Source organism: Sturnira hondurensis, unplaced genomic scaffold, assembly GCF_014824575.4.
Source record: "Sturnira hondurensis isolate 20B ecotype Veracruz unplaced genomic scaffold, ASM1482457v3 Scaffold0021143, whole genome shotgun sequence".
NCBI lineage: Eukaryota > Metazoa > Chordata > Mammalia > Chiroptera > Phyllostomidae > Sturnira > Sturnira hondurensis.
The window spans coordinates 4,777,132-4,799,837 of NW_028093774.1; the positions used below are offsets into that span (position 1 = coordinate 4,777,132).

General features: G+C 46.3%; 2 protein-coding genes across 4 annotated transcripts in view; both read right to left on the reverse strand.

Moving 5' to 3' along the window:
* AK7 (adenylate kinase 7) overlaps window positions 1–5,649 on the reverse strand; it is a 53,216-nt gene extending 47,567 nt beyond the window's left edge. For both annotated transcript variants that reach the window (XM_037031211.1, XM_037031210.1), the window contains exons 1-2: window positions 5,510–5,649; window positions 3,751–3,936 (exon numbers count right to left, since the gene is read on the reverse strand). In XM_037031211.1, the coding sequence (XP_036887106.1) occupies window positions 3,751–3,936; window positions 5,510–5,614 (291 nt within the window). In that variant the 5' untranslated portion in view covers window positions 5,615–5,649. The remainder of the gene's footprint in view (window positions 1–3,750; window positions 3,937–5,509) is intronic.
* A 3,611-nt stretch (window positions 5,650–9,260) lies between these two features.
* GSKIP (GSK3B interacting protein) lies at window positions 9,261–22,630 on the reverse strand. 2 transcript variants are annotated; one of them, XM_037031214.1, is made up of 3 exons: window positions 22,546–22,630; window positions 13,778–14,036; window positions 9,261–10,936 (listed from the first exon to the last, which is right to left on the reverse strand). In XM_037031214.1, the coding sequence occupies exons 2-3, from the start codon at window positions 14,033–14,035 to the stop codon at window positions 10,775–10,777; spliced, it is 420 nt and encodes a 139-aa protein (XP_036887109.1). In that variant the 5' UTR covers window position 14,036; window positions 22,546–22,630; the 3' UTR covers window positions 9,261–10,774. The 2 variants fall into 2 exon arrangements, with proteins under 2 accessions (XP_036887109.1, XP_036887108.1); XM_037031213.1 differs by lacking the exon at window positions 22,546–22,630 and adding an exon at window positions 22,243–22,539 and having other exon boundaries at window positions 10,748–10,936.
* Between the last annotated feature and the right edge of the window lie 76 nt (window positions 22,631–22,706).

Genomic DNA, 22,706 nt, shown 5'->3' on the forward strand with positions numbered 1-22,706 from the left:
ATGCTCAGGGAGGAGGAGCGGGTTTGCTGAGTGAGGCAGAGGCGCCTTTAACAGCCTGGAACCTTTCCATCTGCCACTCTATCTCTGCTGACACTGCCCTTGCCTCTTCCCCTTGGCCCTTGTGAAACCGATGCCTCCTATGTCAAAGGAACACAGTCCCATGGTTTTCTTTGGGTGGTGTTCCTTGTTCCCTTATCGCCCTTATCCACACAGTCCTAGAGGCCCACCCTCAGTCACAACGTTTCTAGCAGCCTCCCCAAAAGAGGGCTGCGGGCAGAACTCTGCTGTGGAAGGCCCCAGGATCTCCATGCCACACGAGTCAGGGGGCCTCCATCTGTGTGTGGCGGGGAGGGGCTTGAAGCTCCCTTTGCCTGGCTCTGTAGATAAGATCGAGAACTCAGTGCCTGCCCTTTCCAGGGGCCTCTGGGTGCTGCTGTGTGCACACCTCTGCGTCTACTGCACTGCTGTGGAATGAACTGTCTGTGTCGCAGAGGCCCTGTTAGGCTGTGAGCTCTGTGTGCCTCTGCAGAGCCCTGGGAGCTCAATGCACAGGCACTGCTTCAGATGCAGGTGCAAGTGGTCACAGATGATGGGGATCGGAACTAAGGCAAATGGCTCTTGGGAAAAGAGGTGCCCCTTAGAGAGCTGGTAGAGAGACGGGCCCTGGCTGGCATGGCTCAGTGGAGTCAGTGTGGCCTGCAAATCCAAGGGTCGCCAGTTCCATTCCTAGTCAGGGCACATGCCTGGGTTGCAGGCCAGGTCCCTAGTTGGGGAGCTTAAGAGAGGCAACTATGCATTGATGTTTCTCTCCTTCTTTTTCTCCCTCCTTTCCCCTCTCTAAAAATAAATAAATAAAATCTTAAAAAAAGAGAGACAGACAGGGTTGAGGACCCCATGACCAAGAAGGTCTTGGAGGTGGGAGGGGCAAAGAGCCCGCAAAGCTTTCAGCTGTGGTGGGGCACGCACATGCTGAATGGTGTAAAGGACACTGGCCGTTGTCAGCACACATCCATTTCCTCTTTCTCTCTTCCAGCAGAACCCCAATTTTGTTCAGATACTCCCCTTCTCAGCCCGGGAAACTAGCTCCATCCTCTAGCTTAAGGGATGGGCCTTATTGATCCCAGCATAGGTGACTGGTTCAAGAATAGCCACCTGTCTTCATTCAAGACAGTGAGACTGAGGGAGATGCTTGTGGAGGGCTGCTGGAATGTTCATCCTCCTTTCTCAGACCTTCTGGAAGCTCTTTCCTCAGATGTTACTGTGTATGAATTAAGGTCCTGGACTGCTGCAGCCTCGCCGATGGCTTGATCATGAAGTCACCCCAGAGGGAGGCAGAGCCCAAGAAGGGGCAAGAAAAAGAGCTTAGCCCCTGGATCATGCCAGTCCTGAAGCTGGTAATTTATTGAGACCATCAGCCACATAAGCTTATGAATTTCCTTATTTATTAAGCAGGTTTGGATTGCTCTTTTTTCTATTGCCTGTAGTCCAAACTGATGTAGATAGCAAGGTCCTTAACAAAACTTAGTACAAAGAACAGAGTGAATTTGTAGGAGAGCACACATTTAATTTGGGGTATATTAATTTAGAAGTGACTGCAGGACATCAGGGAGAGTGAGCTAGAAGGTAGTTGGTTTGTGGGTCAAAGGACTGGAGACAGACCTGAAAGGCACTGGTTTGTATGGGGCAGCTGAAGCCAGGGGTCTGGGTAGGATTTAGGAAGGACAACTATTGTGAGAAAGGAGGGAGCTCTGGGGGAAAGTTGCATTTATTTTATTTTATTTTTTAATTTTATTTACCCGCTGGTGTAGCTCAATGGATTGAGCGCAGGCCTGCGAACCAAAGGGTCTCCAGTTCAATTACCAGTTGGGCCACATGCCTGGGTTGTAGGCCAGGTCCCCAGTAGGGGGCGCGCGAGAGGCAACCACACATGGATGTTTCTCTCCCTCTCTTCTTCTCTCCCTTCCCCTCCCTCTGAAAATAAATGAGTAAAGTCTTATATTTATTTACTTATTTTTAGAGAGAGGGGAAGGGAGAAAGAGAGGGAGAGGAACAATGATGTGAGAGAGAAATATCTATTGGTTGCTGCTCATATGCACCCCAGCTCTCCGCTCATATGCAGAGACCAAACCTGCAGTCCAAGCATGTGCTTTGACTGGAAATTGAACAGTGACCTTTCACTTTGCAGAATGATGCCTGACCAACTGAGCCACATGGGTCTGGGTGGAAACTGCATTTGAAGGCTGGAAGGAAGAAAGGGAGCCCGTGAAAGAACCCAAGCAGAGCACTCAGGTGCCTCGGGGAAGTCAGAGCAGACGGCGGAGGAGGAGGAAGGAGAGTTCCTCCCAGAAAGCCAGGTAAGGCAGGCCTGGGGGAATTCGGGGCTCATGGCGATACTGGCCAGGTCATTTCCTCTGAAGTGGTGGGGACAGAGCCTGCTGGCACTGGGGGGAATAGGGACTGGGGCATGCTGGAGTGAGACCTGCCAACATGGCTGGACCCTCTCTGAAGATCATTGGTGGCAGGGGGCGCGGCACAGAAAGAGGCAAGCAGTTACCAAAAGGACACATTAAGTGTCTTACAGCAGGAAAGAGTTGGGCATATGTATTGGTGGAAAGAGAGAAGCCAGTGGTGAGTGAAGACCCAGAAGAGCGTGAAAGGGGTGAGTGGTGAAGACAGTTCCCAAAGATAGGTGGAGGGGACCCATTCATTCATGTCACATATACTTACTGAGAGCCACTTCTGCCGGTCGCTGTGCTAGGTGCCCAAGATGCACGGATAAGCAGGAGAATAAATAAGACACAGTCTCTACCCTCAAGAAGCCGATAGTTATAGTCAGTGAGACTCACACTTGATAGATAATAACAATGATGTGTGAAAGTGTTATGACCGACCCTGTCAAGTGTGGCTCAGTGGATTGAGTGCCGACCTGTGAACCAGAGGGTTGCTGGTTCAGTTCCCAGTCAGGGCACATGCCTGGGTTGCCAGCAGAGTCCCCACCAGGGGGCGTGTGAAAGGCAATCACACATTGATGCTTCTCTCCCTCTCTTTGTCCTTCCCTTCCCTTTTCTCTAAAAATAAATAAAGTATTAAAAAAAGAGAGAGAGAAAGTGTTATGACCAATGCAGGTAAAGAATGCTACGGTTGTACAAGAAAATGGCTCAGAAACCAAACTGGGATGGCGGGGAGAAGTAAAAATGATGGAGGGCTTCCTGGAGGTGATGACTCCCTGAGTTAAATCTGGAAGGATGAATAGGGCTGGCTGGGGAGGGAAGAGGAGAGTCCATTCCAGGGCACAGAGTGTGCAAAGCTGTAACAGGCAGGGTGATGGGAGGAGACAGCCTGGGAGGGACACCCCTCTTGGCGATACTGAAGTGTCTCAGGACAAGGACTGCGTGGCATTTGCCATGTGGAGGCAGCCACGTGTCTCAGTAAGACAGCAATGATGGCATGTTATCCCTGAGTGTCCTGTGACCAGAGGAGGTTTTCTGTTCAGAAAGAGCACACCCCCATGGCCCTGAGTGGTACTGGGATAATGCAAGGCAGAATAAAGTCCAAATTAGGTTCACACTTTCCAAGAATATCTCGTTTCAATTCTTTCAAGTAGCAACAATGCTGTTATTCTCCTTTAAAGGACAAAGACCAGCCCCCACCTTCCCCAGCGCCCCCCCCCCCCATTTACAGAAGAGAGGGGAGGTCTGAGGGGGAAGGTGGCGCTCCCCTCTGCCCTCAGGAGGGGCCCTGGGGACTTACGTAGTAGGTCTCCTGGGCAAAGTTGGGCTTGAGAGGTTCCGGGGTGGAAATCGTGCCCACAATCTGGAACGTGCCTTCCTTCAGCTTGAATGAGGAGGCTTCTGGCAGGGCTAACCCACTTTCATCTTCCTCTTCCTCTTCTGTAATTTCCTCAAGGGAAGCCCCAGCTACACAGTTGGAGAGAAACTGCAAGACAAGAGACGTTTCCCCAATCCTCAGAACAACTCGGAGCAAGGGCAGTCAATGGAGGACGGGTCTGAAAACTGGCCTTAGTGACAGCTGGCGGAGGGGCCACCTCGGAAATAAAATCCATTCTTTAGAATGAGCATCACCATGTAGAGCTCGGGGATAATTTAGCTTATCTGCACCTCTGGAAATTCCTTCCTGGGCTTCGTAACACCAATAGAAATTCTTCCTTCTGTTCATGTGATCACCCCCCCCTTCTCTTTCTCATAAAATCCCTTTGCCCTCCCTCCCCTAATCTGAACACTGGCCTTCTCCCTGAATCAGTGACTCCAGTGGAGCTCTCTTCTTTTGGGGTCTCAAGTAAACGCTTGTTGCCTCTCACAGGGCCTTTTATTTCTAGGTTAACAGCCAGATGACAGCAATTACTTGCAATCTGAGAAAGAGAGGTCCTGGTTAGTTAAGGAATAACCAGAAAATTCTGCTACTGATAAGTCTTTGAAAAAAAAAAACCTCTGAAAATGAAAAGTTTTACTCTAAAGCTATGCTGTTAAAAAATAATCAGAGATCAACAGGAGAGAAAGAGCTCTTTTCCTTCCCTCCCTCTAATCTCAACCATGTCACCTCCCTTTTTAAATATTCCAGTGGTGCCCTGGCTGGTGTAGCTCAGTGGATTGAGCGTGAGCCTGCGAACCAGAGGATCGCGGTTCGATTCCCAGTCAGGGCACATGCCTGGGTTGCAGGCTGGTTCCTTGCAGGCCAACTACCAGCAGGGGATGCACGAAAGGCAACCATACATTGATGTTTCTCTCCCTCTCTCCTTCCCCTCTAAATATAAATAAATAAATAAAATCTTGAAATAAATAAATAAACACTTAAAAAATATTCCAGTGGCCTTCGTGGGGTTGGGAAGATAAGACCGACTCCTGACCCCAAGTGATCTGGGCCTTTGCCCTGGACTCTTCTTCGCTGTCTGTGCAAGAAATATCAATGGAGTGCCGAGCGCGTGTGGGGCGCTGCTGTGGTGGGCGCTGCTGTGGTGGGCGCTGCTGTGGTGTGCAGTGGGGCCACATTCTGGGGCCACATTCTGCCTTTCATGGGCCCTTTCTTTCCTCCACAGAAAAATGTTAAAAATTATACTTAAGAGGGCTGGTGTGGCTCAGTGGACCGTGTGCAGGCCTGCAAACCAAAGGGTCGCTGGTTCGATTTCTAGTCTAGGGAATGTGCATGGCTTGCAGGCCAGGTCCCCAGGATGTGGGGCGGGGGGCATGAGAGGCAACCACACACTGATGTTTCTCCCTTCAGTCCTGTCTCTAAAAACAAATAAATAATAAGACACCTTTAAAAATGATACTTTATATGTGTTTCGCTATAAAGACAAACATAAACTTTGACCCTTTGAGGGGAGACTTCCAGGTGGGGCGGTTGTCGAACCTGGATTCAGACTGGGGGCCCTGGGGGTATTCGCCATGCCTATCACGAGGAAGTGGCACAGGGCCTCTCTGGGTTCAGGGACTTGGGGCGGTGGAACGGGAGCTTGGGGGTCAGCGTCCCGCCCTGACCCAATGCCGCTCACCTTCCCGATGTTTCTGCTGCTGTACGAGTCCAGCAGGTTTATAAACACCCTCTGGATCCGAATAACTTTCTCCGTCCGGGCAGCACCTTCCTCTTCTTCAGCCATGGTGGGAGCCGGGCTGGTTGCTAAGGAGAAAGCGTCCCTTTGGTTGCTCAGGCCACGGGATCTTGGTCTGGGGACCGTTGGGCACTGCCCACCGGGGGCGGGGCCTAGGGTGTGGAGCGCTGCGCTCCAGTGTTGGGGCGGGGCTACTGGCTTCCCGCGCTCCTAGGGCTCTGTCCCACCTTGGTAGTCCCGTAGGTGTCCCCAGCCAGTTCTGTCTTCCACCGCGCCCTGTGCATTCAGCCAGGACCCTGCTCTGCCCTGCTGCACGCCGTATGCCCTCGGGCAGGGCGCGTCCTCTGTTCCTTTTCTTTTTCACTGAAGACTCTGGAAACGTCCCAGTGTCCACTTGACAGCGAAGGCTGAAACTATTGATGAACCTGATGAGAAGGCAGAGCCCACAGGCTCGGCCTCCCCTGAAATGTCGAAGTTAGTGTGGGATGGTCTGACCAGGAAGACGTGACATAGTGCTCTACTGCAAAGAAGACCCATTGCCTTGGAATGTCAGGTCCTGGACACCTGAACGACAGTGTGAGTGGTCCCCGGCGGGCAGCCAGTTGCTGCTTGGTCTAGGGGTCTCAGCTGGTGTAGGGGCCGTCTCCTAACAGCTCTGAAAAACCTCTGGGAGTGGGCGTGGTGGGTGCAGTGGAGGCAGCTAGAGGCCGCTGTGCAGGGGATTCACCCATCCTCATCCACAAAGGGATGAATGAAATTTAGATTTTGACCTTTCCCAGGGCAGATTGTACATGCAGTTGCCGAGATGAACTGATACATGGAAAGATGACATCCAATTTATTTCAGGGGTCATCACATCACAAAAGTCCTGGTGGACTATGACTATATCTTGCCATTCGTTGTCTTAGAATAGCCGATGCGATGGGAATATTTTGGGACTTTGAACATTAACTTGCTATAAAATGTGTAAAAATTTAACATGCGCAGCAATTTTTATTTTTTAAAATACTGATTGCCTCAAAAATGGAGGTGGCCTGGGAGCTCCGGAAGACAACTTGGCTTTGAGTTACAGCTTGCAGGTGTTGGCTGGAGGCCGGGACCCACCTTTTTACCTCCCCAGAGCTATTACCTCGGCTGTAAAACAGGAGTGAACCCACCGGCCTACAGGGCTGTGGAGTGGACAAGACAAACACGAAAACATCTTCTGAAGTGGTCTCCGAGGTGAGATGCCTTTTTATCCTGTAAACCTTAGGCACACTGCTACAAACAGGAGCCTCGGTTTTTATTTTTTGTTTTTGTCTCCACCCTTTTTTGTTTTTAAATGTTTTTTTTTTAAATATATTATTTGTTTATTTATCTTTAGAGGGGAAGGAGAGAGGGAGAGAAACATCAATGTATGGTTGCCTTTTGTGCGTCCCCTGCTGGGAGTTGGCCTGCAGGGAACCGACCTGCAACCCTGGCATGTGCCCTGACTGGGAATCGAACCGCGANAAAACATCTTCTGAAGTGGTCTCCGAGGTGAGATGCCTTTTTATCCTGTAAACCTTAGGCACATTGCTACAAACAGGAGCCTCGTTTTTTATTTTTTGTTTTTGTCTCCACCCTTTTCTTTTTTATACATGTTTCGTCAAAACCTCTGTTTTGATAAAATAATTAACATTTTGAAGTTTTGCATACTCAATTCGGGGACGGCTTGCTCATAGCAACGTTCTTTAAAAAAAAAAGATCAATAATAAAGTGCTATCGATTTAAACAGAAAAATATTTATGCAGTTTCAGTACAAAACTCCATGGGGTATTTTTGGCACTCTTTCAAATGATCTGTTAGGTCAAATATTCTAGAATTCACTAGATGCATCATTTCCGGAATTTTAGTTCCCCTGTTGATAAGAAGCAGGTAGGTACTCTGAAAGTTATCAACTGCTCATGCTCCTATACAATATCTCAGCTTTGTTTCATTCTCACCACTCACATTACTGGGTATGTATGAATGTGCTAGTGCCATAGTTATAAGGGGGTGACTTCCGGAGAATTTTACCTATGGGTGGTTAGGAAAAGAGATTGTTAATTCTGTTATACCAACCATCCCATCCTCTACTGTTATTCCTTCCCTCTTTCAAAACCAGCTTTCATATCACAAGTTCAGGAGATGCTTTTATTAAAACACTGTATGGGGTAAGCTGGTGGTGTCAGAAGACTTGAGTTCTGCCCACCTGGACTGCTCACCAGTGGGCTTGCTGAGCAAAGTCCTCAGCCTGTGGTCTCAGCTCTGTCACCACAGACTAGATAGATGGGCTGCAGGCAGAGTTCTGGAGTCAGCTTCGTGTCACATAGAACCCTTGACAACATTTTGTTTTTGAACCCGGGAGAGAATGGTGGTGTGCAACGGAAGGAGATGTGTGCATGATCCCATACACCCATTTGCTGTGTTGGAAGTGCAACAATTGATTCTGAACCTGGAGGAAAGGCGGGACGGATCACCCCAGGGAATGAGGTGTGTGCTGTTTTCATCATCACACTGCCCCTCCCTGGGAGCAGACACGGCTGAGCACCGCATTTTTGCTGGACAGTTTTCCAGCTAGCTTGAACCCTGCATCTACTGCCATTTCCCCTTCGACTAGTGCCGTATTTTGCTGTATAATGTGCCCTTTTTCGCCCCTATCTCTGAGGGAAAAATAAGGATGCATATTTTACATGAGTGTAAAGATTACACACCATGGGTACAATAATCCCATGTATAATGTGCACAAACACGTGGGTGTGCATTACACACGGCAAAATACCGCGTATACAAGCAACTGTTGAAAATGGGAAAAAGTATAGCAAAAGTGAGTTACCTATCTTACCACCTAGTGAGGACTGAGCATGTAGAATATTTTATTTTTTCCCTAGTACAAAGAGTATTTTCCAAAAGTTATATTATCTTTTCATGTCAATTTCCCCCATTGTCTTTTCATAATTTTTAATGAATATTTTTCCACCAAGAGAATTATGTAGCATAACATAATCACCTTTAGAGCCACTCAGTTTTTCATTAGAGAGAACGAACACCCTTGCAGTTACATCTGCCGAACCACCCCCAATGCTGGTGGCTAGGATCGAGCCTGCACAGAAGTTCCACACTCTGGCAAGGCCTCGTCACCCACGTCCCCCAGGAAGGTTTCCTGGACCTGCGCCCCAGCGGATTAAGAGCGCCCTCACTAAATCCTTCCCGGTACCACTTTATTTAAATAAGGCACGTGATTAAATGATAGGTGAGATTATTAAGTGATGTTTACCTTTGTTGAAGTACAGGTCAGGCTGAGTATTGTTCAAGTATCTAGCAGACAGATGCTAGACATCTGTATCCTTTTTTGAGCTGTTTGATCATATTATTTGTCCATTCTCATTTTTTTCTTACTGATTTGTAGGAGTTATTTATAGTTTTCCCCCTTTGGAAGTGTAATAAAGGCTTAACTGATCTGGTCAAATTCTTTAAGCAATCTAGGAAAAACAGGTTTTAACATCTGCGTTTTACCGAGTCTCTCTCTGTTCCTCTTTCATAGTCATGAAAAGGGCAACTCACCTCATGTTAAAATATAATAATTCAAAAATGAAAACGGAAGCTCTTGGAATCAATCATTTATCACAAAGGGAACAATTTCAATTTTTAAACATACAACCACTTTTTCTTCATACTGAAAACTCAAACCAACTAAACAGAATTTTATTCAGACTTTACAAACACCCTTTACGGTTAGCCTGAGATTAACAGGAAGTCCAACCTGTGTCAGACTTCACTGCCCAACAGCTGAGCATGACAGGAGAGCCGGCAATGCAGACGCGTTACCAACCGCGACACAAACGTTCCCCCAGCGACGTTTGACAAGGAAGAGCCACCTGAACCGAACTCTGACCTGCTCTGCTCTACGTCATCTTCAGGGCCTAAAAGTACCTAGTATTTAATAATTTTAAAAAGCCTGAAAAGGACAAATTTCTGAAGGTGTGTCAAGATGCAGAATTTTAGCTTGGCATTTCTACAGCTGCCACTTTAGGCTATTATTAAAAACAGTGTCCCCAAATCTTACTATTCAACATGTGCTTGGAAACATGAAGCAGCACGGCATAGTTTATTCAGTTTATAAAGATCAGTACCTGTAATAAAATACAAAACACAGATTCTCCCTTTTCAAACAGGAAGTCTCGGAGGGCTTCCTTCACCCTTTGGTTTCGATCCCACACAACGCACTCCCATTACATTGTGGATTTCGCACTGAGACAAAACACTGGACACTTGCTGGGGAAGGGGGAGCGCTGTGGGAACACCAAAGCATCACATTATAGAAAGTAAATGTGGAAGCAAAAATACTTTCTGAGTATATACTACTGTACATCATGTAAACAAACATTCATAATAAGAATCAACACAGGCCAAAATATTGTTTTTTTAAGAAATCAGAATCTTCTTTCTTTTAAATCCCACACATTGAAGATGATTTTGTTAAGAATGGAGCCTTTTCCTGTATTTGCTAATGTGCTTAAATACCTTGGAAAAAGTAATTATTACATTCATTTGCTAACGGTTTGGTTGGCTGGCTGTTGCAAACAAGGAATACAGAACTTTTCAGTCCCTGTTGTTCATTTAATACTAGCTAAGTAATGTATAATTAATTCATCTTTATCAGTCCATATTAGTAATATAAATGGATTAAGTGAAGCAGTGAATTTCAAAGTTTGTGCAGAGGAAACTAGTGGATAATTTGTTTCCAGTAAGGCTAATACCAAAGTAATCACTGCAACGTTAGTCCAAGCTGGCAGTGAATCCCGATTTAGCTGAGTCAGAGTTTGCCTTTAGGTCATTCTAATTCCTATGTTACTGTGCAAACACGGGAGTTCCTACGGAATAGAGAGTGCGGGCAGCGTCAAAGCCCTGGAGTAAGGGAACGAAATAGTGATTCCGCTTTGAAATGCAGAGATACTATGTGAAGAACTCTGAACGTCTTAATGATGCTATCATAGCAATGGCCTCAGGATTCCCTTCATGAATCAGGAACTAAGACAGATGATTTATTAGTCAATAATGTTCTGAGTCAAAAGCCAAATTCGAAGCCAGAAACGATGAAAACACAAAACCAAAGATGCATTTTCTTCTACGACCATATGCGAGAATTTCAAGCTTCATGCCAATATTTTGCTCCAGCTGTCGCCCCTCTAAAAGGAAAGGGCATGGTCACGACTGTCCGTCTCTTTTCAAAGCTTCCAGTCTCTGAAGGAGCGCATTTCCAAAGGCGTCCCGGTAGGCAGGGCTGAGCGTGTCCAATAGGGAGTAGACCGTTTCATGGTAGGGGGTGTGCAACTGGTCATCCACCTGGTCAAAAGCATAGCCTACCACCTGCAGGAGAACAGTGGGGTCAGTAACTGGACTTCCTCTTGGCACAGACAGCAGAAACCACCTGTTTATGTGGGTCACTCTCTAACGACACTTTCTCAATCCACAGGTAAAACATGCATTTTTGATACAACTTTTAAGCAATTTATAACTCAATATAAACGACCCCTGCAAAATGCTCCATTCATAATTTTTTCCTCTACATTTTAATGGTTTGATTGACCTACTCCTGATCCTAAAACAAATGGAAAACAGAAAAAATTTGAAAAGCTACACAAAACAGTGTTTTGTTTTCATAATCTAAAATGTGCTTCAATTTAAGTCCACACATATTGAGGTCTGCTACATACAGGCACTATAATAGATAATAAATGATTGATCCACATTTTTATCACTATTTGGCTTGGCTTATTTTTATAAGGAATTCTGGAAAGTGTTTATAACATTAATCCTGCTTTATATAATTAGTTATCTAAAAGGCCATTTCACATTAGTAATACATTTACTTATCTAACAGAGAAACAGAAACATAACTCAGTGAAATAAAAGGGAATGTTATTTTTTTTTCTTTAAATGCAGCTAAAGCTTTTCTCTCCACCAAGATCACGAAATATCACAGTTCACCAGCACAGTACAGGGCAAAACTACTTTAGTTTTTGTTGACTAAGCTTGTGAATATTTTTACGACATGCATCCAACCCACAGGAGACCCAAGTTCATGTTATTAGCGGCAGAAGTGGTGGCAGTCGAGTGTGGATGAAAAGCAGGGGCACACACCCAAGGTCCACGACTCACACCTCCTCAGAGCCTCGCTTCACCGCCGCACTTTGCACGTGCACAGCAGCGCCCCCTATCCACAGGCATGTGTTCCAAGTGGAACGAAGGGCAGCACCGAATCCCATATAGACTGGGTTTTTTCCAATACACAGATACCGGCGACCCAGTTTAATTTATAAATTTGGCATAGTAAGAGGTGAACAAAACTAGTAAATAAAACAGGACGATTACAACAATACACTGCAGTACAAGTTTGGTGGCTGCGGTCTCTCTCTCTGACAACCGATCCAGTAACAGAGATGGTGGCTACCGCGGAAAGGGCGGCCGTGGAGACTGCAAGGACACACAGGACAAAGGGATGTCATTCCTGACATAGGCAAAGGGAGTGATGACAAAGGGAGTCATTCCTGTCATAGGCAGCACGGGGTGGGATGGCGTGAGACTTCACCACACTGCTCCGAAAGGTGCCCCGTTTAAAATGTGTAAGTTGTGCATTTCTGTACTTTTCCATTGACTGTTTGGAGACGTGGCTGACCCAGGGGACTGGCATAGCGGCAGTGGAACTGCAGGTACGTGGGGGACTACTTCATCACAGTGCCGTCTGCCCCTCGCACCCATGTGTGGCCGTCCTCTCAGGGGGCTGAGACCTCGTCTCGCTCCCGGTTTCATGTCCAATTCCCAACCCGGGGTGAGTGCCCGATGAATGTAACTGAATCGGGTTGAAAAGTTACCTCACACCTAGCACGCCAGGCTTTATACTAAGTGATCCAACCGTACTGTGCACTTTACAGTCATCCTCCGGTCCTCTTTAGTTTTCACGTTTACTCTCCAGGTTACAGGTAAAGACTCGGACTCGGACAGGCTGCCTAGCTGACCCAGGTGCACTCTGACCCCGTGTAAGACCTCCGACCCCATCAGAGCCCGGCCCACCTCACCACAGCGGCGCAGCCTTCACCGACATAGAGCAGAATGAATTTATCGGGGGTTGTTCAACTTTACTTTCGATCTGCCTATTTCTACTTAAGATCCATTTCTAAAGACTACAGGCCTTTGGTACAGATTCGGGGATTCAGAAAGGAGTGTACAAAACTAGTTAATGCAGGCTCCGCTCCCTAAGCTAGGCAGCAGTCTACGGGGCTGCCGCGAGGGAGCCGAGGAAAGTGGGGCGGCTGCAGGCTTCGCCACTCGCGTCAATGAGCGAACCTCCGCCAGGGAACATACAGAACACGCGATTCACATACATCTCAAGGGAACCCAATCTAGTGAGATAAACAAACATCCATGTAGCCATTGAACATACTATTACACGACATTCTTACTTGCTCAGGCCTTACAACTCTGGGCAAGTCTAGGGATTACTCAACACTCAGAGAAACAGAAATGTCAGAGAACCTCCACGGAGATGGACTATAAATTAATTAGTGCAGTTAAAACTTAATTTTGGAGTTCTAATGACCTATTATTTTGTTCAGGAGGCCAAAACTTTTATAGTGGTTTTTTAAAAATAAAAAGTTGGTTTCAGATGGTACTTTCTACTCTTTTAGACTCAGGGTTCTGGTTCAAGGCCACAGGGAAATCACTCTGCCTAGGAAAGCTCACACACAATCCAGAGCTCCGTGCAAGGAGGAGCCGAGAGAACACTCCTGGAAATGTGAGGGGCGACCGTCTGCTGTGACTGACTGTGGTCCAACAGCGGAGTCAAGTGCGCTGTCTGAATGGAAGAGACATTTCTAGGTGGGAAAGGTCCTCTCAATACGGCGGCCGTGAAACTCAGCCAGTGCAGGGGCACATACTTTTGGTGGACACGTTTAGCTACAGGAAACAAATTAATGTGGGGGCGGTAATTAAAGTAACACCGCCAATCAAATTTAAAATAAATTCCATTTTCCCATGCGGACAAAAGACTTCAGGATTATTAAAAACTCCTAGACAAAAGTTTCCCTTGAAATGATCTTGGAAGCTGAGTGTTGAGTTCTCATTTGATATTCTCTCCCACCCAGTGCCCCCCTTCGATGAGGCGGCACAGACATAAACAATGTCTCTGTTCGCGCGGGGAAAGGCACTCACCTTGAGCCCTGCTTCTGTGAGCTCCAGGCAGTACCTGTCCCTCTCCCTCGTCTCCACGTTGATGTAGGCCACGTCGTCGGCGCAGCGCAGGGTTTTTGAGACAAACATGTTGTTCACGGCGAAGAGAACATCATTTACTACTGCTTCAGCTTCCAGCCTCATGTCTTTCATATCAGTTCCTTCAAAACCATTAATTTCTGCATTTTCGTCAAATCCTGACATACTGCTTAGCTCCATGGGATTGCAGTCGGTTTCCATTCTGCAAAAAAGGAGACATAAAACTTCTTTACAGAAAGACGTTCCAAATATTACTGTTTGAATAAAAGTACATATACTTTACAACTGCTACTTAATAGAGAACATTAACTAGTTGACAACTTTTCTCTAAAATACTGTTTAAAACCATCTGTAATAGTTTTTCACAGCAAAATATCAGACACAGATTTTCAGAAAAAAAGAGTCTCTGTTCTCCATTTCTCCCCAAAAGGTTAATTCCCATATTGATAACAACTGAAAATACTACTTTTTGGCTATTTCAAACAATGCCTCAGTAAAAATCTTAATACGTACTTCCTCTTAAATGTGTTGTTATTTTTCTAGGACAATCAGAACCGGAACTGCTGAGTCAAAGCACATGCTCGTTTTAACTTTCAGGAGATAATGCTGATTCACCCTTCAACAACAAAAGGCTGTACTGATTTAAACTCCGCCAAGAGAATCTGAAGGACTGTTCTCTCTCTCTTTATAAACCACATTCTTTCCAATATTTTTTAATATTTGCCAATTTGAGAGGCAAAGAATGATGCCCCCAGCCACTGACCCTCAGAGAAATTGAATCAAAATCTCTATGAGATTTTTCTGGGTATTTTTTCAGAGCTTCTGGGTGACTCTACTGTATAGTCGCGTTAAAGTATCAGCAAAAACATTAAGGAGCTAGAGTTCCTATAGCTGCATGTCATTCACACAAGTCAAAACTATCTGCTAAAGGCAATGAGTAATACACTATGTAAATCTATTTTAAAATCACATAGCAACTGTACAAATAAGATAGTCCTCCAGTCCTAGTTCAACTAAGGATATGTTTTAAAGAGCCTTTATATCAAGCACCCAACAGCACTTTCCAGAATTGGTCACTCCTAACAATGCAAGTTAATTATAAATTTACCAATTACTGCTGGGGGCGATTTGTCAGAAAACTGAAGTATAATATTGACTTACTGTATAAGACAGTGAAAATATTTGTTTTCTAAAAATCATTATATTCCTTCATACTTGATTTTACGTATAAGAAAGAGCACCCCCCCAAAAGAGTCAGTTTGAAGACTTCAAAGTGTGACTGTCCATTATAAATCTCTTAATATCATGAATACCACACATTGCAATTTGGCTTAAGTAATCAAGCATCTCAATTAGGGATGTCAGCAACGATCATCACCCTTACATGAAAAGATGTTCATGTGAGACAGCGTGGCAGTAAGTCTTTAAAGCAAGAATCCAGTCCCCTGCAATCAGGACCTCAATGAAGGAGAGAGATGGGGGATGCAACACGAGGGCGGGAGAGCCCCGAGCGGTCAGGAAGTAGGACATCGATGTCGGTGTCCTTGTGTGACAATCAGCACCAAGGGGCAATTCGGGGGGTGGGGGGGGGGGGCACGCATTTCCTCAGACTGAAGATTTTGTTTCTAAAATGTCTTTGAATGAGATAAGAAAGCAGACTTTCAGAACTTCTGATGATGGTAATATAAATAACAAAGATAGATTATTGAAGCATTACAGAAGTTGATAACATTTTAAGCTCATTATTTAAGGTAATATTATCATTTCTTCTTTGTTGGTTATAACAGGGCCTTATTGATCAATAGCCTTTCCCCTTCCTAAAAGCATCCAGATTTTCCAAGGGGCATCATAATGCCCCCTTCTCTCACTGAGTGAGCAATCTGGGTGAGATTGGCCCCAACCCCAGTTACAGAGTGCCCTAAACTAATCGACATCCTGGCATCCTGCGACAGGAAACCAGCCCCAGACGGCGCAGACCAGGGGGAAGAGCAGGCCGAGAGAGGCACCGGGAAAGGCCGCTGGAGCCCGGGGGCTGTCTCACCTTCGCACTTCCCCGTTAGTGGGGCCAGTAAATTCCCTCACTTTACTGGCAACCTAAAGTATCTTCAGTGATGGTGGATATCACCAGTGATGAAAAGCAGCGATTTAGTGCTTCAGCAGCTTTATGGAAGAGGCAAAAAAAAAAAAAAGGAACCCTCATATTTTTGTGATACCTGAATAGCAATATGCATTAGTTCCGCACTGCTGCTGTCACAGATAATCACAAACTTGGCAGGCTTAGAACAGCACAACTTTCTAACTCTGGAGGTGAGAAATCGAAAGTCTGCTTTGCCATGTAGGGTACCATGTTCACGGCTTTGGGATTCGGACCCAGGTAACTCCTGGGGGGTCATGCTGCCTACCGGGGTCCACGCCCTGCCCGCAGATCGGCATGTGAGGGCAGCTGAAGAGACTCCCCTTTCTGCCCTTTCTTTCTGGAAGAGTCACAATTTACTTTACTTTTTAAAAGAGATTTTATTTATTTATTTTAGAGAGGGGGGAGGGAGGGAAAAAGAGGCGAGAAACCGGTGTAAGGGAGCTACATTGACTGGTTGCCTCTCACACGCCCCTGGGGACCCAGCCTGCAACCCAGGCCCAAGCCCTGACTGGGGATTGAACCAGGGACCTGCAGCTGCAGGCTGGCCCTCAATCCACTGAGCCACACCAGCCAGGGCCACAACTTACTTTACACATTGGATGGGCAATATGAACAGGAGTTCAGACGGTTCTACCAAAAGGAGGCCCAGAGCACTTGTCAAGTTCACGGCTTCTTCGGAGAGCTGCCCTAGTTACGGGTTTCACGCTCCGCACTCCGCAACTCCAGCACTGCCACCGCAGCACAGGGCACTGGGGATGGGCGGTCCAACCGGGGAACCATCTCAGAGTGGGCAAGGTGCTTACGAACTGTCCGGAATCCAGAGCTCTGTCCAACTACTTGATCCTGGGTGGTAATCAGCCTAGCCAATCGAATTTTCTCTTGAGCAGTGTGAACACAGAGCCCCAAACCACAAAGGCAGTTGGTGACAACAGGAGTTACAGAACCAGGGCCGAGCATGCGGGTGGCCTTATCGACACACAGGGCCCAGAGAAGCGGCTTCCGCTTTTTCGATTACGCATCCCAGTAACTAAAACTTTTTGAGTAGACACCTCATTATATATACTTTTACACAGATATTCAACCACAATTTAAATATTAAAAGATAAAGATGAATTTAAACAGAAGGTAAAATATAAAAAGGGAACTTACTATCTTCTTGCTTCTGTATACATTTTGGTGAAGGCTTACCTACTACAACTACTCTTTGGTTTTAAAAGTACAGGGCATTCTATGAATTTGCGTGTCGCCCCTGCAGGGCCCCGCTAACCTCTGCACTGTTCCAACCCCAGGGCACGCGCTGCCGAAGCGAGCACTGCAACCCCCATCAGTGCCTCCAGTCGGGCTGGCAGGCCGCTCGGCCACGTGACCCTGTCAACTCCCGGGTTTTCCTTCTGCAGCCAAAACAACTCACCACCTCGTAAGAAATTCTAGACTGGTAGAACATTCTGTGATGATGGAAATGGCGTTTATTTGCGTTGTCCAGTATAGCAGCTACCAGACACACCTGGCTATTAATCACTCAAAGTCTGGCTAGAGTGACTGAGGAACTAAATTTCAAATTTTATTTAATTTTCATTCACGTAAATTTAAATAGCTAGGTGGCTACTGTTAGTGCAGGTCTAGACCTGTGTGAATATTTGTGGACAATACAATAATGTACTGAGTTTATATCATGGTTGAAATTTAAAGGTAATGAATTAAACTCACTATATAAATGAGCAGCCGTATTTACAGATATATGTTACAAAATCTATTTTGAAGCTTAGCTAACCTATTAAGGGAAACTATCATTGTTTCAAATGGTAAAAAGTAAAGAATTACTTCTTGTATTTTGTAGTCTCGCCAAGTAAGACTCTGAACTTATTAGTCATTTATCATAATCCACTGTGTACCTATGTATCCAGCATTTTTCTAAGCACTGGAACACTAAAGTTGTCTACTGGTAGCTTTTAGCCTCATTGGGCAGACAGGACAGGTACATTAAGTATGTACACAAATATTAACGCCATGCACACACATTATAATTATAACCTAAGAAATGTACTTCATTGTGAATGCAGATAATTAGAGAAAACAGTATGTCTTGGCCCTAATGAAAAATTACCACTAAACTTGTATGAACCTAGGCTGGTCACGTAACCTCACTGGCCTCATAGTTTTTTCAATCTGTAAAACAAGGGGAACCTATAGGAAATTTTTTACAGTTCTTGAGCTCTGATATTCTATGATTTATGATATAATCATGATTATAATAGGGTATGACTCACGAAACAGGTCAATCAAAATTGATTTCAAAGGAACGCAGATGCAAAGTTATAGCTGAGCTGAAAGGACTGGAGAATTCTGAAGACTTTTTCAAAGGGAATGACGCATAAGCGAGTTTGTACAGGGCTCCATACGATTCCCATGGCAGGAGCTGGAAAGAGACTAGGCTGGCTAGAGTATTGGAGGAAGATGTTAAGGGAGTCATAGGTAATTTGACAGGGTGCTGATACGTAGGACTGGGGAATTTAATCTGGACACAATAGGCCGTTTTAAGCTCTTGAGAATGGGAATAGAAATGGTTTTATATTTAAACTGGGTTTCCTGTATGCAGAATATAGTTTGGTACTGCTTTTTTGTCCAATCTGGCAATCCCTGTCACTTAATTGGGGTGTTAGGACTATTTGCATTTCATACGATCACTGTGCTTATTAATAGGATTATTGTAATTGATATGATTAATGTCTATCATGGTGTTTGTTTTCTATTTGTCCCATCTGTACTTTATTCCCTTTTCCTTATTTTTTTTGGCTTACTTTTGGATTAACAACTCTTTTGGTCTAGTTTATATGCTTTGATGGCTTATTAATTATGATTCTTTACTTTTTAAAAAGATTATTTATTTACTATTTATTTTTAGACAGAGGGGAAGGGAGAGAGAGAAACATCAATGTGTGGTTGCATCTCGCATGCCCCACACTGGGGACCTGGACCGCAACCCAGGCATGTGCCCTGACTGGGAACCAGCGATCCTTTGGTTTGCAGGCTGGAGCTCAATCCACTGAGCCACAGGGTGTTAACTGTAATTCTTTGTTGTGTGTTTATGGTGGTTATAGAGTTTATAGTATACGGCTTTAACCTATGACAATGTACCTTCAAGTGATGTTCTACTTTTTGACATGTACAATAAGAAACTTACAAGAGTATACTACAATCTTCATGCTATTTTTGTCATACATTTTACATCATATGTTAGCACAATACGTGCTATTTTTGCTTATTTAAACAGTCAATTATTTTTAAAGCGAGTTAGGGGATTAAAAAGAATTTTTCGTTTAACCACACAGACACTATTCCTGGTGCCCTCACCTTCATGTTGAGCTACACCTGCATCTGTGACCCGCGTCATTTTCCCTGTGCTGGACGGGTCTCCTCCAACACTGCCCACAGCACACGTCTGCTGCTGTCAAATTCTTCCAGCTTTTGCACACCCCAGCAAGTCTTCGTTCACCTTCCTTTCTGAAAGGCATTTTTGTTGGGAACAAAATCCTGGGCTGACAAGTGCCCTGTGCCCCCCTCACCCCCCTTTCAAGATTGGGTAATAAAGATGTTTCTTATTAGCATCTTGCATTGTTTCCTATGAGAAATCTGATGCCATTGTTTTCTTTGTTCCTGTTGCTATAATTTTCTTCAAGTTTCTTTTGCTTTGGGGTTCACTGAGCCATTTCCCTTGGGTTTATAGTTTTCAATAAATTAAAATAAAATTTGCCATCATTTCTTCAAACATTTATCTGTTCCTTTTCTCTTTGAAGACTTCAATTTCAAGAATATCAATCTGAGTGAAGCTGTCCTACCCCTCACTGCTTCATTAACTTTTTTCAGTTTCTTTTCTGTGTTTCACTTTGAACAGTTCCTGTCGCCGTGCATTCAGGTTCACTAATGGATTTTTCTGCAGAACCTACTTAATTTCTTCTACTTGGGTCTAAAAAAAGGTTTTTTTGCACTGTCTCTTCTTAATCTGTCCAATCTTTTCTCTTTTTTTAAAACATATGAGCAACTACAATGTGTTTTAATGTCCCTGTGTACTAATTTCATTGTTACTTCTAGGTCAGTTTTAATTGATAGATTTTCCTCCTCGTTATGGGTTGTACACTGCTGCATTGCATGCCTGGTAATTTTTGACTGGATTCCAGACATTGTGAATTTTACCTTGTATGGTGCTAGGTATTTTTATATTCTTATAAACATTACTGAGCATTGTCCTGAAATGTAGTTGTTATCTGAAAATAGCCTGTTCTTCTGAGCCTTGCTTCTAACTTTTTAAGGTGGTACCAAAGCTGCATTTAGTCTCTGGTTACTTCTGCCCCACTGCAGAGGCAAACCCTTTCTGAGAGCTCTACCCAATGACGTGTGGATTCTGAGGTTTTCCACTCTGGGTGACAGAAACAGGAACTGTCCTTGGTCTTTCCTGATTCCCCCAAAGTCCTTTCTTCCCCCAGCCCAGGCTGCTGCTTCACAACCATGTGCTGATGATGCTGAGCTGCAGGACCTTCCACAGCCCCCCCTCCAGTTCTCTGCCGTCCAGGGCTCTGGCCCAGCGCCCATGGACCCCTAGCTCTACAGCCTCAGTCGAGGCTCCCAGTCCGGCTGCCAGGGCTTCTCCCCTCAGGGTGGGAATTCTCTACAGGCAATAAACTGGGGCACAGAGCCACCTCGCTTGTCGCTTGCCTCTCAGGGATGGCAGTCCTTCATGGCATGATGCAAAGTCTTAACAACAACTGTTTCATATATTTTTGCTCACCTTTTCTTTTAACCACAGGTTAAAGAGTAAACCTGGTTTCTCTTAGTCAATCTTAGCTGGAAGTGAAACCCCACTTGCCAGTTTTGAGCTAACTTTGCCATTTTACTACATCGGTTTTTCTCTCGCTGATTTCTCTCCTATACTACTTTGCATCAACTTTAGTATCTCCTGGGTTCACTCGTTAGTGAGTTAAAAATATTTTGACTGGAGGTTACTCTGTGCCTGTATGTGACCCACCCTCCCCTTATCTCCCTCCTGAGATTCCTTGAACTCACCACGCTTGCTCTGGTCCTAGGGTCTTAAACTTGCTGTTCCCTCTGCCTGGAAAACAACTCTTCCAGGTACTCACGTGCCGTGCTTCCTAGTTTTCTCCAAGTCTCTGCTAAAATGCCACATTATTAAATAAGAGAGGCCTTCCCTTACCCCTCCATGTAAGAGTGACAAATCTCCATTCCCTTTATATTGCTCCTCCCACCCCGGCACTTATCACCACACCCCATACAATTTGATTTTCATTTGTTTCCCTTGCCTTCAATAAAACGTGAACTCCAGGACCTTGACTGGTTCAGCGCTGTGTCCCCAGCACCTAGAACAGACCCTGGCCCATGCAAGAAATCAGTACATCTATACCGAATACAGGAGCAAATCTTCCACTACTGACCACAAGCTCCTTGAAGGTTCTGCCTGATTCTTCACCCTTTTCACCTTAGCAGTTGCGAAGACTTTCATTTAATGAACCGAGTGGTTTTGGATGCATGGAGAGCAAGGGAGCGGATGTTGCTCAGAATGCTTGGGGCAAACCCACAACGATCAGGGGCCCCAGCGACCCCAGCAATGCACACTCTGGAGAGCACTGTGGATCAACAAAAAAAGCGGCCGAGGGAAGGGGCCCAGAGCTTTCTCTATCTAACCATATTTTGGGGCTGTTAGTGCACATTTCTACCGCATTCATGAGTTACCAACAAATAAAATCTCCTTAAACAGGTCGTCTTAATTTACTATGCTTAATGGAACTACATGAATCAGGACTCTGTTGAGGTTCGTTCGTGCCTCACTCCTATCGCTTAATTTTCCTAACAATCGTCGGAGGTTCGACATTAATACGCTCACCATTGACAAAGGCTCCAACGCGGGGTCAGAGTGGCTCAGTTAAGCGGCAGCGTCTGGCGGCTTAGCGAACGCAGACACCTGGCTGGCGGGCTGGCGAACCCCCCCGCAGGCCTTTCGGGGGGTTGTCTAAGTCAACAGCCAGCTCGGCCTCAGCAGGAGTTGCCTCCTCAAAGGGGGCAACACCAGGGCGCAGATGCCCATCGCCCACGTTGCCGCGGGGAGGGAGGCCTGGGCAGGGCCCACGGAAAGCCCGTCTGCTCTCAAATCCTCGAAAACTCAAGTTTCCCGGTCCCAGGCGCAGCCCACCCAGGGCGCAGAAGGCGCTTCTTAAGCCGCCGGCCTCACACAGTCACGAACAGGAAGCTTTGGAAACGATACCTGCACGAGCCGGGCGACGAGTAACTTGTTGACGACGCGCAACACCGGTCAATACTCGACGGAGGCGCGGAGGCGGGGAGGCGGGGAGGCGCGGCAGCGGCCGCAGCCCTTCCCACGGCGTCTGTTTCCCGCGTCCGGGTGTGAGGGGAGGGGTTGGCTCAGGCCGGGCCCGCCTCCGGAGCCCTCTCCTCCCGGCGGCGGGCCCCTTCGGCCACCGCCCCGCGCGGCCTGGCCTGCTGCGCCGCGTCCCGCTCGGAGGGCCCCCGGCCCGCCCCCGCGGTAGCCAGCCCGGCCGCAGCTCACCTGCGCGCGCCCGGGGCCTCCAGGTCCGCCCTTCCGGTCTTCCCTCCCTCGGCGTCCGGGGGCGGCTTGCAGCGGCACCGCCCCCTCTCCCCCTCCCTCCGCGCCCTCGCCTGTTCCGAGCCGGAACTGCTCGCTTCCGGGCTTTTCGTCCCGCCTCCCGC